The following is a 19,202-nucleotide window of genomic DNA, read 5'->3' as shown; positions in this document are numbered from 1 at the left end:
AGCGCGGGAACGGCGGCCATTTTGATGTCAGATTCTGAAGCGGGAATGTCAGAGGAGGACTCCCCGATTACCACCGCACCCCTTCCGAGGGCACAGCTCCCCAAGTCTGACCCTGGGCACCGGGAGGAGAGGCCTCGGGAGCCCCTCCCGGGGGATTTATATGCCTTTCCATCACCTGAGTTTATTGTTTTAATGCATAAGGCTTTCCTTCAGTGCAGGGATGCACCTATGGATATACCGGTTCCCACTCCCCCGAAGTTGATCCGTTTGTCAGCGATACAAGAGGGGTCCCCCTCCCATGTTAATACTCAGCCACCGGGGGCTAGTCCTGGGACCTCCAAGGATCCTTCGGGAACCCCTCGAGCTCCTGTTGGGTGCCCGGGGGTGGACTCTCCGGGAGACCCGTCGGGGGACGACCCCATCTTGTCCTCTCAGGTGGAAGGAGATGACCCGAGGATCCTACGCATATTTCAATCGGAGGAATTGGATGACCTTATTCCTCATATATTAACGGAAATGGACATCGATCCCCCCCTGGAACCGGTCGGAACACAGCCAAACGTCAGGAAGGGAGATCCTCTGCTAGCAGGCCTCTAGCCAAAGCCTTTCCCACCCATCCTTCTTTTCTTCAACTCATTTCCCGGGAGTGGGATACCCCTGAGGCGACCCTCAGGGTGAGTAGGGCGATGGATAAGCTCTATCCACTACCACAGGATTTCCTGGACATCCTAAAAGTTCCCGCTGTGGATTCGGCAGTATCGGCGGTGACCAAACACACCACCATACCGGTCACGGGAGGTATGGCTCTGAAAGACACTCAGGACAGAAAATTGGAAGTCTATCTCAAGAGGATTTTTGAGGTCTTCGCACTGGGAATGCGAGCTGCTATTTGCAGTGCTCTGGCACAGAGAGCAGGGTTGCACTGGGTACAGCAGCTGCTCACCTCGCAGGACTTGCCAGAGGCGGACCGACTGGAGGCCGTGATGGCATACGGGGCGGATGCCTTCTATGATTTACTTAGAGTGCTTGCTCGCTCCATGGTGGCAGCAGTCTCGTCTCGGCGCCTACTCTGGCTACAAAACTGGTCGGCGGATGCATCCTCTAAAACCCGCCTGGGATACCTCCCCTTCAAGGGTAAGTTTTCTCTTTGGTGAAGATTTAGATCAGATCATTAAGTCTCTAAATGAGAATGCAGTGCATAAACCTCCGGAAGATTGTCCACGGTCCTCGAGGTTTACTTCCTCTTCCTCTAGGTATCGATACAGGAATCAGCGGAGGACACGAAACACGCGTCAGCAACCTCCTAGGAACCTGTCCTCTCGTTCAGATTCATGGAACCGGCCCTTTCGAGGGCGCCGTCCCGGCAGGGAGGGACAGGGACGGGGGTTCCTCTAATTCGACCTCCAACAAGTCTAACCAATGATGCCAGGCGGACCCACGACCCGGTTCCTCGGCTGGGGGTCTGATCGCTCTTTTTTACAGCGCGTGGGTCCAAATAACGTCGGACCAGTGGGTTCTGGATATTCTAAAGCACGGCTACGCATTGGATTTTGTCCATCCGCCAAGAGACAGGTTCCTTTTCTCTCCTTGCGGATCCCGCTACAAGCAAGAGGCGGTTTCTCACACCCTCGACCGGCTTTCAGCGCTGGGAGCGATAGTACCGGTTCCGGCCTCCGAGTTGGGGCGGGGTCATTACTCCATCTACTTTATGGTTCCAAAGAAGGAGGGTACTTTTTGTCCCATCCTGGATCTCAAGTTGGTGAACAGGTTCCTGCGGGTTCCTCGTTTCCGCATGGAAACTCTTCGATCGGTACTGGCAGCGGTACATCGAGGGGAATTCCTAGCTTCATTGGATCTTACTGAGGCCTACTTGCATATTCCTATCCACAGGGATCATCAGCGGTACCTACGATTCAAGATCATGGGTCGCCATTTTCAGTTCCGTGCCTTACCTTTCGGCCTGGCCACGGCTCCATGTGTCTTCACGAAGATCATGGTAGTGGTGGCAGCGGCGTTGCGCCGGGAGGGCATCCTGGTACATCCCTACCTGGACGACTGGCTCATACGGGCGAAATCCTGGGATCAGGGATGCCGGGCGGTCGACAGAGTCCTTCGTATGCTCCGATCGCTCGGGTGGATTGTCAATTATACCAAAAGTCACCTGGTCCCTTCCCAGTCCCTGGATTTTCTGGGAGCACATTTCGACACGAAAGAGGGTATCGTGTTCCTCAAAAAGGAAAGGGCACAGTCCCTTCGCGATCAGGTCCTGTGATTCTCGGATCTCCGGGAACCCACGGCGTGGGATTACCTCCAGCTCCTGGGCACCATGGCCTCCACTATCGATCTCGTCCCGTGGGCTTTTGCTCACCTACGGCCTCTTCAGAGGGCTCTGCTCTCCAGATGGAAACCGGCCTCACGGGATTACCACATGGTCCTTCCGGTCCCGATAAATACAGTCTTCAGTGGTGGCTACAACCCCAAAACCTAGCTCGGGGAATCTCCCTGGAGATGCTGGAGTGGATAGTGGTTACCATGGATGCCAGCCTTTCAGGCTGGGGAGTGGTCTGTCAGGAAAGTTCTCTGCAGGGCCGATGGACGGCGGAACAGGCCCGGTGGCCCATCAACCGATTGGAGACCAGAGCGGTGCACCTAGCTTTAAAAGGGTTTCTCCCACGGCTGCGCCACAGAGCGGTCAGGATCCTATCGGACAATGCGACCACGGTGTCCTATATCAACAGGCAGGGGGGGCCCGAGAAGTCTCCAAGTCTCCTTGGAAGCGGACAAATTGATGCACTGGGCGGAAAGACACCTCCTGAATCTAGCAGCCTCCCACATTGCAGGGGTGGACAATATACAGGCGGACTTTCTAAGTCGTCAACACCTGGACCCCGGGGAGTGGGAGCTCTCGGGGGAGGCGATGGATTTGATAGTCTCCCGATGGGGGTGTCCCCACATGGATCTCATGGCCACCGCAAGCAATGCAAAGGCTCCGCGGTTCTTCAGCCGCAGAAGAGAACGCGGCGCAGAGGGAATCGATGCTCTAGTTTTGCCGTGGCCGCGACACGTCCTACTGTATGTCTTTCCACCGTGGCCTCTTGTGGGGAAGGTAGTTTGAAGGATAGAAAATCACCACTGACCCGGTAGTCCTCGTGGCGCCGGAGTGGCCTCGCCAACCCGTGGTTCGCGGATCTGCTTCTCCTAGCCACGGAAGGCCCTCTACGTCTCAGCCACATTCCACGGCTGCTTCGGCAGGGCCCTATATTTTTGGAGGAGGCCGATCGCTTCTGTCTAGCAGCTTGGCTTTTGAGAGGCGCAAGCTGAGGCGCAGAGGCTACCAGGAGGAGGTCATTTCGACTCTACTGCTCGCACGTAAAAGGTCTACTTCGGTAACTTATATCCGGGTTTGGAAGGTCTTTGAGACTTGGTGCGGATCTCATGACATTCAGCCAACCAACGCGTCGATTCCGCAAGTTCTCTCGTTCCTGCAGCAGGGACTGGATCTGGGCCTCGCTTATAACTCGGTCCGGGTTCAGGTCGCGGCGCTGGGCGCCCTCTTGCATGGTGGGGAGGGGTCACGTCTCTCCTCCCATCCGGATGTTGGCCGTTTCCTCAAAGGGGTACGACATTTGAAGCCTCCGTTACGTCCTCCTTGTCCTTCCTGGAACCTGAACTTAGTCCTGCGGGCACTTAGTGGTTCGCATTTTGAGCCCTTGCGACTCTCCTCTCTCAAGGATCTGACTTTTAAGATATCTTCTTGGTGGCAATCAGTTCAGCGCGACGTATATCAGAGCTGCAGGCGCTATCCTGTCGCGAACTGTACCTCCGTTTCACGGATGAGGGAGTGTCTCTACGCACGGTTCCATCTTTTCTTCCCAAGGTGGTTTCGGCCTTCCATCTTAATCAGTCGGTCGAGTTACCTTCCTTTAAACCCAGCGATCCTAGGGATCTCCGTGTCTTGGACGTGAAGCGATGCTTGTTGCGTTACCTGGAAGCCACAAATGAGTTCCGATTATCCGACCATCTCTTCGTACTCTGGTCGGGACCTAGAAAGGGACACATGGCATCCAAGGCCTCTATCGCTCGCTGGCTGAAGGGGACGATTGCGTCGGCGTATATCGGGGCCGGTAAGCAACCTCCCTTGGGGGTTAAGGCCCATTCCATTCGCGCGCAAGCGGCGTCCTGGGCAGAGACAAGCTCTGTGTCTGCTCAGGAGATTTGCAGAGCGGTGACCTGGAAGTCGCTTCATACTTTTGCGAGACATTATCGTCTGGATGTTTTCGCAAAGCCAGACTGTTCTTTCGGGGATCGAGTCATCCGAGCAGGGCTATCTACGGCCCACCCATAGGAGGGAAGCTTGGGTACATCCCACCGTCTGGACTGATCCTGGTACGTACAGGGAAATGAAAATTATTCCTTACCTGCTAATTTTCGTTCCTGTAGTACCATGGATCAGTCCAGACACCCTCCCTTTAGTTTGGGGGATTTGATTTGTGTTGGGATACCTCTGCTCGACTGTACTCTCCTGATATTTCTACTCATCCTGGACATCCAGGGTCTGTTGTTCAGTATTTATGTGTTGGCAAGTTTTCTGTTGAGGTTCTCATTGTGGTTCTCTAACAGTTTATTTTTCATTGAATCTACTTACTTGATCCCTCTCTTCCTTTCGGCTTGGCTTTGCTAGGCTAGATACTGGGTGGTGAGGTAATATAGGACCTCCCCCCAGAAATCTGTTCTGACTCCATCTGCTGGATGGGGAACATAACCCACCGTCTGGACTGATCCATGGTACTACAGGAACGAAAATTAGCAGGTAAGGAATAATTTTCATATAACATTTTAATCATCCTTCTATAATGCTGTTGTAGCTACCATCTTCAGAAAACCTTTATAGTGCTATAATACGTCTATTGCCTGATTTCTTAAGCAGAGCCTTGTGGAGTTCCCAATGTATATTTTAAATATACCTTTTCTAATGCACAGTATTGCAAGATATGAGCCAGGTAGTTCATGAACATTAGTTTGTCACTGTTGTAGTGCAGATTTTCACAAAAAAAAATCAGTGCTATTTCTTCAGAACAGAGAGAAGGTATTGAATTTGTATTTTCTTTATTTTTAAGCGTTTGCCCTTGCAGAATTGATCGACAATTCATTATCAGCAACTGCTCATAATAAAGATATTCGTAGCATACAGATAAGACTGGTAAGTAGTAAAAATTTGTTTTTTATGTTTACATAGTTGTTTTGCTGTTCACTTTTGTAGGTGTAAATATGTATGTTTTTTGTTCTACAGCTATTTGATGACTTGCAAGGAAAATCAGCTGTTGCTGTAATTGACAATGGTAGAGGGATGACCTCCAAACAACTTAACAACTGGGCTGTGTATAGATTGTCAAAATTTACACGAAAAAGTGACTTTGAAAGGTTAGACACCTTTGTTTCTCTTTATTTCCTCACATAAATGATCACTGTCCTTATTACTGTAATCTGTACTAATGACGTATCTATATGTATGCAGGCCATCAATTTCTCAAATACTAGGAAACCTGTTTTTTGTTTATGTATTTTATGGATGCTTTTTTTATAAACTGCCTTGATGGCTTTGTTGAAGGTGCAGTATATACATTAAAAAAAATCATTTTTATAGTGTTTTTTTCTTTGGCAAAAAGAAAGTGTTAAATTACTTTATAGTTATTCCTAATGCTGTTTAAGCTCTTGCTTTGGCAAATATTGACAGTGGAGCGCATCAGAGGAATTGCTAATAGTATCTATCAACGTAACAATGAATATACATCTTTTAAGCAGATTAAACGCACATGGAGAGAATTTTACATTTCTTTCCAGCTTAAATTTTGTTAATGAATTAGAGGTGGAGGAAGAAGAGTAGTGTTGTGTGGTTTTTGCACAGCTGCCACTAGACCATGTTCATATATGGTTGAAATAATTAAAATGAAGCAAAATAAAATCAAGATTTAAATAGTGATCCTGAAATGGAAGGGTGTTTAGGTATATCATCTTTGATTTGATGCTTAAATGCTATTTCAGGATAGGCGACTCCTGTTCCTGGAGTGCCACAAACAGATCTGGTTTTCAGGATGTGTAAAATGAATATGCATGAAGTTTATATGCATGTACACACTGCCTCCATGGTATGCATATATAACTCGTGTATATTCATTGGGAATGTCCTGAAAATAAGACTTGTTTGTGGCACACCAGGTTTAAAGCTGCCTGCCTCTGTGCTATTTTTTGACATATATTTATCAGTAAGTTAGCATTAGTTTAAAAGTTTATAAGATACAACTATAACAGTAGTATGTGATGAGGTGAGATAGTGATGTGCATCAAGCTGAAAAGTGATCTTGGGTGGAAAATTCCTGGGAGTCTAAAAATTTGTACCTGGTGTCTTCTGGCGACCCAGGAGGAACTGGTGGGCCTGGAGCAGAAAAAAAGCAGAAAACACCAAAACAAAGGTCCCACAAGAAATTACCACTGCAGTGGATGTGGGCATGGGAGGAACTACTGTGTTGGGCCAAAGTTTGGGAAGAGCTGCCACCTGACTACAACTTGGGGTGAACGTCTGCTGGTCCTGATCCAGAGATATCTCTCTGGATCACTGCTGCTGCTGCTGGCCTGCAGTAAAAAATGAGGGGAGGGGACTAGGCAGAGATACTAGCAAGAAGAGGATGAGAGGGGAAAAGGCAGAGGGAGAAAACAGACCAAATGTGCAAAAATCACATAAGCAAACAAAAAATGGCAAGATACAAAGCTGAGTAGATTAGAGAAAATAAGGAAAAATAATGAAAGCAAGAAAGGAAAAATATTGGGCAGAGTTGTGGTTTTTTTTTTTTTGTTAGTACTTAGGTGTAGAAAATTTTTCCACCCTTGAAATATGAAGATCTCAGAGTAACTGTTTTCCATGAATACACAGGAGTAGAGGAGTAGCCGAATGGTTAGAGCAGTGGTCTATAAACCAGGGATGCCAGGGTGCAAATCTCACTGCTGCTTTTTGTAATCCTGGGCAAGTCACTTCATCCACCACTGTTTCAGGTACAAACTTAAACTGAGACCTTTGGGGTCAGGGAAGTACCAATAAATCTGTTTTGAAGTGGCTGAAAGGTGTGATAATAAAAAGCCACACATGGCTGAGCACTCAAGGCAAAGGGTTTCTTTAGAACAGGATGAACAAGCTGATAGCCCATGTCCAAGATTTTTGTTGTTGTCCGGTTACAATCAGAACTTTTACAAGAATGTTGTGCCATATGGCATCAACAGGGTACCGAATTACTCTAGCACATCTGAACATGAGACAGGCTCAGTGGTATCTCTAGTTTCATTGGAATCAACATAGCCATCCTCTTCCAAAATTCTTATAACCAAGCAACTCAGTCTTTAGATTGGACAGTGGTGTTAAATAAGGATTCAGTTTTTGTTTTCCAAAAATTCAGAGTAATATAACCACAGGTGCCTCACACCAAGGTTTGGGAATTCATCTTGACACAATCTGAGCACAAAGAAAATGAGACATTTACAACGTTCAATTTGCATATCATTCTCCTAGAACTAAGAGCCATATGCAGAGCACGTCAGATTTTTGAGACATGGATACTATAGTCTGTCTTCCAAATAGACAGACAGTCAAATAGCAATATTTTACATAAACAAGGAGAAACAGGGTCCTTGCAGCTATGCAAGGAAGCTCACAAAATATGGACATGGGTGCAAATAAAGATTCCTCTATTCAAAATCAATAGCTCGGGGAAAAACATCATGGAAGATACTTTGAGTAGTCTCCAACCACACCAGTGGTCTCTACATCATAGTATATTAGATCAATTGTTCCGCCAATGGGGGTCTCTGAAAATAGATCTTTTTGCATTTCCTCCAAACTATAAACTTCCGCATTACGGTTCCAAGAGACCAGCTCAAGACTCATTGGCTTCAGATATATTTTCAATTCCTTGGAACCAAAGGTTAAATGTATGCATACCTTCCAATTCCTGAGAAAAGACATAGGAGAGATGATGATAATGGCTTTTTTTTGGCCTTGTCAGCTATGGTTTCTTTGGTTAGAGTGGCAAGTTTCCCCTTCTACAACTAAAGAATTTCCCAAATCTTCTAACTCAACTAGAGGGCACGCTGCTTTACCCCAACTTTCATTCTCTAACAACAGGAAATTGAAGGCGAGTTGATACATAATATGTCTACTGCCTGCCTGAGCTGGGTGTTCTTATAATTGCAAGTAAAAAAGGTTCCTGGTGTGTGGAATGCAACATTGATCTTAATTCCTGCCCTCTTCCATTCTATTAAATATCTATTGCACCTAGCTAATTCTGGGTTGAAGTTCAATTCAGTTGGAAGGCATTTGAGTGCAGCATATTAATGTTCAGAAAGTCATCTTCTCTCACCATCCTCTAGTTTCATGTTTTTTATAAAGAGATTATACCAATTAAGACCTCCAGTCAAGGTTCTACCATCACAGTAGGATTTAAATGTGATACTGTCGTAATTAATGAAACCTCTATCTGAACTTCTAGCAATGACTGATCTGAAGTACTTAACATGGAAAACCTTATTCCTAATAGTTACTTCAGCTTGTAGAGTCAGCAAATTTCAAGCTATGGTGTGCTATACCACATAAACCCAATTTTTTAAGAATAGAGTAGTTTTAAGAACACATCCAGAGTTCTTAACCCGGTAGTTGCACAGTTCCATTTCAATCAGTCTCTTATGCTCCCTGATTTCCCCCCCCTCCCCCACCAGACTTTACTCATTGTCAGTACATCAAGCTCTTCATATGTTAGATTGTAGAAGAGTGCTATTCTGTTTAAACAGAATTAAATTCTTTAGAAAGTGTTTGCAATTATTTCTCAGTTTTAAAGGACCCAAGAAAGGGCTTCTGGTGTTTAAAACAAACATCAACATGGATCATTCCATGTATCTCACACTGTTTCTCAGCGGTGAAAGATTTTCTGCACAGAATTAAGGCACAACAGGTGCGAGCATCTTTAATGGCACATATTCAATCTGCATCAGTTGAAGATAGATAGATATATGCAGAGCGACTACATGATGGTCATTACAGGCTTTCACAAACCGCTACTGTCTGGATGAAGACCGTGCTAAAAAAATCTATTTAAATAGATGCTTCAGCTTTCCTCCTCCCATCTCTTTGGGGTGCAGGATTAAAAAAAAATTATAGTGAACTTCACAACCCTAAGTTAGGGAGTCCCCATTTGTCTGGCTGACTTTGTTTCTGCTCGGCCACAGAGAAAGCATAGATGTTTACTTATAGCTAGTGCTCTCTGTGGACAGCAGAACAAACAGCCACATAATCCCTTCCATCTCCTTGTAAAGTTGAAGCTAGCTTGGAAATAGACTGAACTAGCATAGTGACACAAGTGCAGGAAGTCTCGTGCGTGCTCAGATTTTTTTTTTTCTGAGCTTGGGAGAGAGAAAATAACAATACATAATATTTCACTCACTTGTGTGGCTGGCTGTCCACAGAGAGCACCAGCTACAGATAAGCCTCTATGCTGTCAAGGCATTGTAAATTACATTAGCTTTTCATTGATTAAAATGTTGTATTGTAGGCTGGTAAAGGTACATCTTTTCTCTTGAGCCTTTTTTTTTCTTTCTTGTAGTGATCATTCTGGATATATACGGCCCGCACCTGTCCCTCGTAGTCTGAATAGTGACATCTCATATTTTGGTGTTGGAGGCAAACAAGCTGTCTTTTTTGTTGGACAATCAGTCAGAGTAAGTATAAGATTCATTTTGTTACTGTTTTTCTTTTGGGCTCATCTATTAGAATTACTTGCACATTACACTTTACTATGTTGACAGTAGAAGTCAATAACTGAGGTGTACTGCACCACCCTTTGTAGTGTCTTTCTATTGTTGCCTTGTTTTGTTCATTTGTCAATTTTCATATCTTAAATGCTTTTCTCTGGCTGAGGGATTACTACAAAGCTGCTTCTAGAATCTGGTTTACTTGGGCTGTGGAATTGGCTAGCTCATCGAGGAGGGGAACCCATGGCTCTTCTTCTGTTGGCATTTATCTGCTGGCAATATTGTCTCTGTATACAGCACGTGTGTAACTAAATATTTTGTACTTTTGTTTATAAGATGGTTTCAACAAATTGTAAAGCTAGTAGAAAATCCATGGTGGCTGAACATTGAAAGAAAAATAATACATGTTTTTCCTTCAAATTGAACAGATGATAAGTAAACCTAAGGAATCTCAAGATGTGCATGAGCTTGTTCTTTCCAAAGAGGATTTTGAAAAAAAAGAGAGAAATAAAGAATCGATATACAGTGGATTTATTAGAAACCGAAAGGTAAAAATTGCAAAAATGCTTTTTTTTCCTATTACCTAAATTAACTTTGCTTTCAAGGTCAAAGATATAGGAAAGGTAGGATATACCGTATTTTTCGCTCCATAAGATGCACCTGACCATAGGACGCACCTAAGATTCAGAGGGGGAAAATTAAAAAAAAAAAAAAATGGTGTGCTATAAACCGGCTCTGTTCCCGGGTGTCTGTGCATCTTATTGAGCGAATTAGGGGAGTGCATAAAATGTTTTGTCCCCATTTCATTTTCGGGTCTGGGGAGGGCCATTTCGGTCCACTCCCCAGATCAGAAAACTTTTATCATTCTCTTTCTGAAAAATAAACCAAAACAAAAAAACCCCCCACCCTCCTGATCCCCCCCCAAGACCTGCCAAAAGTCCCTGGTGGTCCAGCGGGGGTCTGGGAGTGATCTCCTGCATGTGGGTCGTTGGCTGCCAGTAATCAAAATGGCGCCGACAGCCCTTTGCCCTTACTATGTCACAGGGGCTACCGGCTGCCATTTTGATTACTGGCAGCCGACAGCCCAAGTGCAGGAGATATGCGTGCACAGCCTCGTGAGCCCCTCTGTCTGACTTTATTTTAACCTCCACCCAGATGTGTTACCCTCTCATTTTTTTATATTCAGACATTTTTGTCTGCCTCGTTAGTCTTCTTTTTTTTCTATTTTTTTAGCTCTTCACTGTCTTGCCAGCCTCTCAACAGCAATTTTGTGAAGGCCAAGCTCATAAGAAATCCACTATCGCTTCAAGGCCATCTGCGGGTGCTGTATGTCCATTACAGATTCCTATGAGGTCTGCTACAAGTGTCTGAGTGCCGACTATACAGTGGTATGGTTAATTACTAAAACCATGGTCGCGTGTTCCCCAAGTCTCAGCAGTTTTGCATCTGGAAGATGTGGGACCTGAGAGTGCATAAGGGTTAGTGCTGGCATGAGGCTGGACATTGGAAACATGCTTCATTCTGAAGCAGAATATCCTTAAGCTCTTGCCACGCTGAGCTGGGTCGGGGTTTCCCTCCTCTCTGCTCCTTCCTCTTGGCACTGGTTCCCAGATTCACCTCAGGCTCGGGGTTGAATAAGACACAGGAGCTCTAGGTGCTGGAAGAGGCATGGAAGAAGGCACCTAAACAGGGCCTGTCTCTGTGGTGGGCCCCTTTGGAGCCAAAGATAATGAGACGCATGACCGAATGGTTAGGGTATGTTGTTGGCACCTAAGGCAGTTGGGGCCACGATGGCACAAGCACCATGGTTGTTCATGGCACAGAAAGTCCACATGACACCAACCCATCTGTTCTATCACTCTCCATGGCACTGTTGGTTGCGTTGGCATAGTGCACCCATTCTAAAGTGCCATTGGTGCAGAGACTTGAGACTCCAGCTAAGCCTATGTTGACTGCACCACTGGGGAGAAGTGCGCTTGGATGAAAACTCTTCAGCATGGGAGGCCACAATGGAGTTCCTGACTTGGAGTTCAATCCAGTTGGTGCAGAGCAGCAATTGAGCCCAATCTCTCTTTGGAGCAGAGTACGTCAGTCTTTTCCGGTAAAGTGAAGAAGAACCTATATGGGTTTCTAAAAAAGATGTTTATTCAAGTCCAGTCTCAATAATACCCTCAGCCAGTGGACCAGTTTACTGAGTTGGTGAATAATTTGTCTCTTTATCTCTTGAAAATAGAGGGGTCTTGGAGCCTCTGCCAACTAGGTATTCATTCAGATTGACTACATTGGGGTGTGGAACTAAATAGAGATCCAATCTCAAGAGTAGCCAGTATAGTTGTTAGCCCTCAGTAGTTGGGCAGGCCGCCTCCTGTGATTGGGAACCATCTTGAGTTAGATGATGAGGAAGCTTCAGCTAGGTTAGCCTCCCTTCTGGCTGTGTCCCCTCTGCCTTGGTTGCTATCTTCATCATTAGTCATTGATTAGCATTCCACTATTGTCATTGGAGGAAGGTTCAGTGGTGTCGCAACCCCTAACTGTGGCACTCTTCCCCTCCTGAGGATATTTGTGATTCTAGATTTGTAGATAAGTTGGCAAATGTCCTAGGTATCAGGGTTAGGAAAGAGGTGTACTTGAGGACTCAGGTTTTTGGGCTTCTATAGCTCCTGCAGCTTCCAGAAGATTTTGTGGCAATTCTAATGCCCAAGTTGTTCTAAGGTATCCAATCCAGGATGTGACAGATTCCTAATACTTGCCTGTTTGTGGCCAGAAGTTCAGTGAGCAACTAGATCCTTATTTTGGTGTGATCCAGCTTCTTCACAACTTTCTTTATGGAATTGGCTTTCAAGAGGGCCAAGAAGTCATGCGATCTCCAGTATTCCTCTAGGAAAAAATTCAAAGCCCCTGGACACCTTTAGAACATAACATAAGAAATTGCCAGACTGGGTCAGACCAAGGGTCCATCAGGCCCAGCATCCTGTTTCCACAGTGGCCAATCCAGGCTTACAGGTACCTGGCAAGTACTCAAGCACTAAGTAGATCCCATGCTACTAATGCCAGTAATAGCTGTGGCTATTCCCTAAGTCAACATGATTAATAGCAGTTAATGATCTTCTCCTCCAAGAACTTATCCAAACCTTTTTTAAACCCAGCTACATTAACTGCACTAACCATATCCTCTTTTGGGTAGAAAGTTTTTTTCCAGAGTTCTATGCTGAATGCTCACATTGTGGCTTATCAATTGTATATAGTGCAGTACCTGCTAGAGATGAGCTTCGTTTTCTGGCTCGGGTCAGGTTTTGGTTCGGGTGCTTCGTGGGAAAACTTGTTTTCCCACGGATCGTTTTTTTTTGCCAAAAACGAAACTGGAACCCGAACCCGGAAAAACGAATTAAAAAAAAAACATGAATTGGGAAAAACCTGCAAATCGGGGAAAAAACCACCCCAACCCTTAAATTTTACTTTTACACCCCCCCCCCCCCCCAACCATCCCGATCCCTCCCCAAGACTTACTAAAAGTCCCTGGTGGTCCAGCGGGGTCCCGCGAGCATTTCATTTCATTTATTAAAAGTTATTAATCGCCTAACACTTAAAAAGGCCTAGGCGATATATAAAATACATACAAAATAAAATACAACACAAACCACAAATTTTAGTTTCACAGAAACCAAAAGCAAAATACCAAATATTAATGGTACATTTGATGTTACAAATATCAAAACAAGATTCCAAAAGAGGAATCACGATAATTAAAACAACATAATTGCTATGATAGGCAGATTTAATGAGCAGATTTAAAAACATTCAAACTGCATTATTTATTATTAAACGCACGATGGAGCAGATATTCCTTAAGTGACATTTTAAACTTTTTGACATCTTCTAAAGATCTGAGATCAAAAGGAAGAAGGTTCCATTGAATGGGTGCCGCTATAGAGAAGGAGGTCTCCCTAGTGCAGAGTAATCGTGCATGACAAACTGAGGGAATCTCTAACAAACGATGTTGTGAAGATCTCAAACATCTAACTGGATTATAGCTCCGCAGCAAGGCATTAAACCAAAAAGTAGAATCTGACACATGAAGCTTGTAAATTAACGTACCTATCTTGAACACTATACGTTCATTCACTGGCAACCAGTTAAGTCTACATAGAGTTGGCAAGATCCTTTCATGATGCTTTGTGTGAGAAACCAGCCTAGCAGCTGAATTTAATAAGAGTTGTACTGATTGAGTTAAACATTTCGGTAAGCCAATGTATAACCCATTACAGTAATCAATGTGCGGAAAAATAATGACACGGACAGCCGTCAAGAAATCTTTTTCGTACAGCAAATGACGTAGGCCACCTAACAATCGAAGTTTAAAGAAACCTGATTTAATCAGTGATTTTATATGAGGTTTGAAAGATAAGGTAGAATCAATCATAATTCCTAGACTCTTAATGGGTTTAGTAAGAGAAAATGAAAAATTATCTATTGAAATGGTGTCTTGTGAGGGTACAAAATGAGGTCGATGAATTAGTAACATTGTGGTCTTACCAGGGTTTAACAACAACTTATTATGTTTCAACCATCTTTTAACGGAATCTAAACAAATGGTTATAGAATTCATTGTGTCCTGCCATGAATTCTGGACTTTTATATAAAACTGAATGTCATCAGCATAGATCTTAAACCCATCCGAAATGGTAGCAAGCAACTTGGTGATGGGGGCAAGATATATATTGAACAACATTGCCGAAAGGGCTGAACCCTGTGGCACCCCAACCTTCACCTGCTGAGACACAGAGCAAGAGTTATTAAATCGAATGACTTGTGAACACTCAAACAAATAACTCTTAAACCAATTGAGTACTGTTCCTGAAATACCGCATTCCCGAAGACGAAAAAGTAAAATTTGATGGTCAATGGAATCAAAGGCTGAGGTAATGTCAAGTGAAACTAGAATGAACTGATGTCCATTATCAAGACTCCGTTTAATGGAATCAACCAGTGAGATCAAAAGTAGTTCAGTACTAAGCCCACGACGGAAACCAAATTGATGAGGACTCAAAATGTCATTCTTCTCAAGGAAATCAGTTAATTGCTTCAAAACGATCCCTTCTATTACCTTAGCAACAAGAGGAAGTGATGAAATTGGTCTGTAATTTAAGGGATTACTAACATCTAACGTGGATTTTTAAAGGAGATGTTTTTTTAAGCAGAGATTTTTTAAGTGAGCGATCTCTCCCTCCATGCTGTCGGGCCTGCTATGACTCAAAATGGCCTGCTATGACTCAAAATGGCCTGCTATGACTCAAAATGGCCTTGTCCTTACGATGTCGCAGGGGCTACTGGTGCCATTGGTCAGCCCCTGTGACATCGTAAGGGCAAGGCTATCTGTGGCAGCCGACGGCCCGAGTGCAGGAGATTGCTCTGGACCCCCGCTGGACCTCCAGGGACTTTTTTTGCAGCTACTGTTGTCTCAGGAACAATCCAAGATCCAAAATGGCCTCTGGTCCAGCCCTCAACACTCCCACGGGCACCATGGCAGCGGTTGAAGAGCCAAGATGCAGATTGCATTCAAGAGCTTTGAAGGAGAGAGACATTGCTGAAATTACAAATGCAGAGACCACGCTGCCCGCAAGGCAAGAGACCTCTCAGCGAAGAAAGTGACAAGAACGGCGAGCAGTCAAGAAGAGGTCGGGGCGGACGAGGAACAAGTTGAGAGCTGACAGACCAGCGGGCGGGCACCTCAGTCGAATCACAAACAAGCGACACGACGTCAGCCACCCTATGGAGACAAGGGTAGAAGGGGCCATGGAGTTTAGAGCCACAGCCACACAACTCTGACAGGGCGTCGGCTTCTCACACATGGCACCAGAGCCTCCATGGAGATCCACAGCCGCAAGCCAGCTGGAATGAATACCAAAGACATACCAGCATAGAGGGGTACCTGGTTCCACTGAAAGTCGAGCCACCACCTCTTTCCTAGGATGGATGCAAGGACAGCCCTGACACGGCAGCCAGCCATACCCTGCCCCTCATTCAACATATCAGAACTTCGACAGCGCAAACTGGCATCAGAAATCTCCATGGGGTCCCAACGCACCCGGCCCATTCCCAGGATGGGGCCAAGCGAGGTGTCCATGGAATTATGCAGCATATGGTAGGATGAGCAGCCAAAACCCTTATTCGCCTTGATGGCATTGGTGTGCACCCGCACAAGGAACCTTCCCTCCACAGGAGTCTTTTCACAGTTTAATGCAAGTGGAGCGAGAGCAGCGGAAGGTGACGGTATAAGAGGGTTATCCGAAGTCCACACTAATGCCCCAACAGCAGCGACCGGACAAGCTGAAGCAGTGGCGCAAACTGACATGGGAATGCGCCATGAAATGCAAAACGCAGATGAAAGGGCAACCACCAACCCCGCAGAGCAATCAGCGCAGATGGGAGGCAGCAATGTGGGTGAGTCTTGAGATGAGGATGGGGGGATGGGGTGGAAGTCGGGTGGCACAGGCGTTGAAAACACTAATTTGACAGCTGGCGAGGAGTGCAAAGCGAAGTGTAAGCGTAGAACAAGTTCCAGCTCGGACAGTTCTTCTGCATTTTCTTCGGACTCCACAAGTAACAGCAACCCACAGCCTGCGGTAAAGGCAGCCGACAAGGAGTCCAGAGGCCCCCCAGCACTCACTTCCTTATCAAAGCTATGGGAAAGCGTGCCCAAACATTACGCAAAAAAATACGAAAACAGACATACATAGACATATTTAGCATCCTGCAAGGATGGCGAAGGACAGATGATAAAAAGAACTCGAAGGATGGACCTGCACATCTGGAAAAGGAGAAGAGGGTTCAAAAAATATCGTTAACTGGATAAGAGCTTTCCTATACATGACAAGCATGGTGGGACAACTGGACCCTTCTCAATACGGTCCCATGTTAAGTTATGCAGAGAATATTCTCGAAGCGTACAAGAGCTCGAAAGTTGGGCCTGGCTCAATTTGGACGAGAAATTCCGTGACAAGATGGAACAGAATCGCTTCATGTCATGGGGAACTCAGGAGGTTAGCCTGTGGGTGAAACAGATGACACTAAAAGTGGGCGATGCGGGAGCACGCTCAAGGACCATGAGAGGGTCATCTTCCAACAGGCACTCAGTCAGGATGGCACATGCTGGCGCTATAACAAGGCAACATGCACATTCCAGGACTGTAAATGCAAACATATTTGTTCATCCTGCACAGCTCCACACCCAGTAATGAAGTGTTCCAAAAAACCTGCGACTGGGAGTAATGTTAAAGCATGGTGAAACTCTGCAATTTGAAAAAGCACCATCACCCATCAAGTTAGAAGCAATGATAGCATGGTTGGAGCGCTACCCCTGCTGCAAAAACGCACAGAGGATTTGGCGAGGATTTTGGGAAGGATTCATCATTCCATTCCAAGGCCAGATAAAAGGAACAAAAACTAGCTACTTAACCTCAGTGACGCAACACGCCGACATAGTGCAAAAAAAGCTAGATATCGAGGTAGCACTTGGAAGGATGGCAGGTCCTTTTCCACAGCAACCATTCCAAAACATGTTCCTTTCACCATTGTCGGTGATTCTCCTAGAAAGTGAAGGGCAAATGTAGTCTCATTCAGAATCATACCTTTCAGGAGCGTCCGTCAATGACCATCTACCCCCAGAGGAGTGCTCTGTTTAGTACACATTCTTTGATTTGGTACTGGCGCTACTCAGAATATGTGGCGTGGGCGCGCTAATGGCAAAATCGGACAGCCTTTAGACAACTTCCGGTCCACTCAAGAAGTTTCCTATTATTGGGGTTTACATTCAGGAATCAATATTACTTCGATGTATGCTATGGGATGTTCTGTCTCATGCGCTTATTTCGAGCTATTTAGCTCATTCCTGCATTGGGTGGCAGCATAGAAGACAGCATCAAGTAACATCATTCACTATTTAGACATTTTGTTTGTGGATCCAAGAAATTCTGACACCTGTGCTCGCTTGCTCCATGATTTCCAGTCCGTCGCTGAGGATTTCAGCATGCCTTTGGCACACAGCAAAACAGAAGGTCTAGCAACGATCATTTGCTTCCTCTGCATTGAAATGGATTCAAACAAGATGGTTGCTGGGCTCCCGAGGAAAAAAGTTGAAAAAATGTGCATAATGATACAGCAGGCAGCAACGGCAAAGAAGATAACACTACGAGTTACACCATCCATCTTAAGAACATTGAACTTCGCATGTCACGTAATTCCCATGGGAAGAGCTTTTATGAGAAGACTGGCAGCAGCCACAGTCTGGGTACAGTGTCCCCATCACTACTTAAGAGGGTCAAGGGCCAGACATACAGATTTTACTGTGTGGAGCTCATTCCTCAAAAAATTCAGTGGCATATCCATTCTACAGGGACACCCTTGCTTTCTAGCAAAGATCTGGACATTCACATGGATGTGTCGGGGGGGGGGGGGGGGGGGGGGGGGGGTTGAGATTTCAGAGCATTCTGCCAAGGTGCGCGGAGTTGTGGCCAGTGGAATGGGTCAACATCGGACTCACAAAGAACATAACATTTGTGAAACTCTTCCCTATATGGGTAGCACTGGTATTATGGAGTGACAGACTCCAAAAAAAACAAGCACATAATATTCTGTTGCATCAACCAAGCAGTAGTTCGGTATTGAACTCTCAATCGACCAAGTGCCCGAAGGTTGTCAATCTCCTTAGGGAAGTAGTATTAGCTGCTTTGTGCAGCAATACAACGTTGCGAGCTAGGCATGTTCCAGGGGTATGTAACGGTGTTGCTGATGGCCTATCTTGTGCTAAATGGGATTTGTTTCATAAGCAGGTACCTACAGCGGACGAAGTGGGGACACATGTGCCAGCACACTTATGGAAGATTGGTCTGCAACCACCTTCGATTTAGTCCGGCGATCCGTCGCACCATCTACATGGACGTCATACAGCCGAAGCTACGACCATGTGATGGAATTCCTGAGGAGAAACGAGTGGAGTCAAGGACCGGTTGCTGATGACCTAATCGTCAAACTTGTCTCCATGGCTAAGGAGAAGGGAGTATCCAGATGTTCCGTAGCTAAACCCTTGGCAGGCCTGTCACACTTTCTAAAAGTGCATGGGTGGGGAGACCCCACCAAGTCCTTCATTCTGAAGAAGATGTTGACAGGATGGTCGAAGAAGGTGGGGCCAACCATCGACAGATGACACCCCGTCACACACAACTTTTTGAGGACCCTTTGGGCACTATTAGCATCAATCTGCTCATCCAATTTCTAAATAGATTTATTTCGGCTTGCATTTTCACTCACATTCATTTGAGCCTTTCGAGTGGGCGAGTTGGTCGCTGCCAACAAAAATGACACAGGCAAACAGTGGCATACTTCTAAGGAATGTGTTGTGGACTCCTGGTATGTTA

The 19,202-nt window shown here is 45.5% G+C and overlaps 1 protein-coding gene across 1 annotated transcript in view; it reads left to right on the top strand.

Moving 5' to 3' along the window:
• Positions 1 to 19,202, top strand: part of SMCHD1 (structural maintenance of chromosomes flexible hinge domain containing 1) — a 1,156,633-nt gene that overhangs the window by 84,226 nt on the left and 1,053,205 nt on the right. Inside the window, 4 exon segments of the mRNA XM_029591083.1 lie at positions 5,118 to 5,200; positions 5,291 to 5,421; positions 9,642 to 9,756; positions 10,218 to 10,337. Of these exon segments, the coding sequence (XP_029446943.1) occupies positions 5,118 to 5,200; positions 5,291 to 5,421; positions 9,642 to 9,756; positions 10,218 to 10,337 (449 nt within the window).

The sequence above is a fragment of the Rhinatrema bivittatum genome, chromosome 2, assembly GCF_901001135.1.
Source record: "Rhinatrema bivittatum chromosome 2, aRhiBiv1.1, whole genome shotgun sequence".
Classification (NCBI taxonomy): domain Eukaryota; kingdom Metazoa; phylum Chordata; class Amphibia; order Gymnophiona; family Rhinatrematidae; genus Rhinatrema; species Rhinatrema bivittatum.
This window is presented reverse-complemented; position numbering and strand designations above follow the sequence as displayed.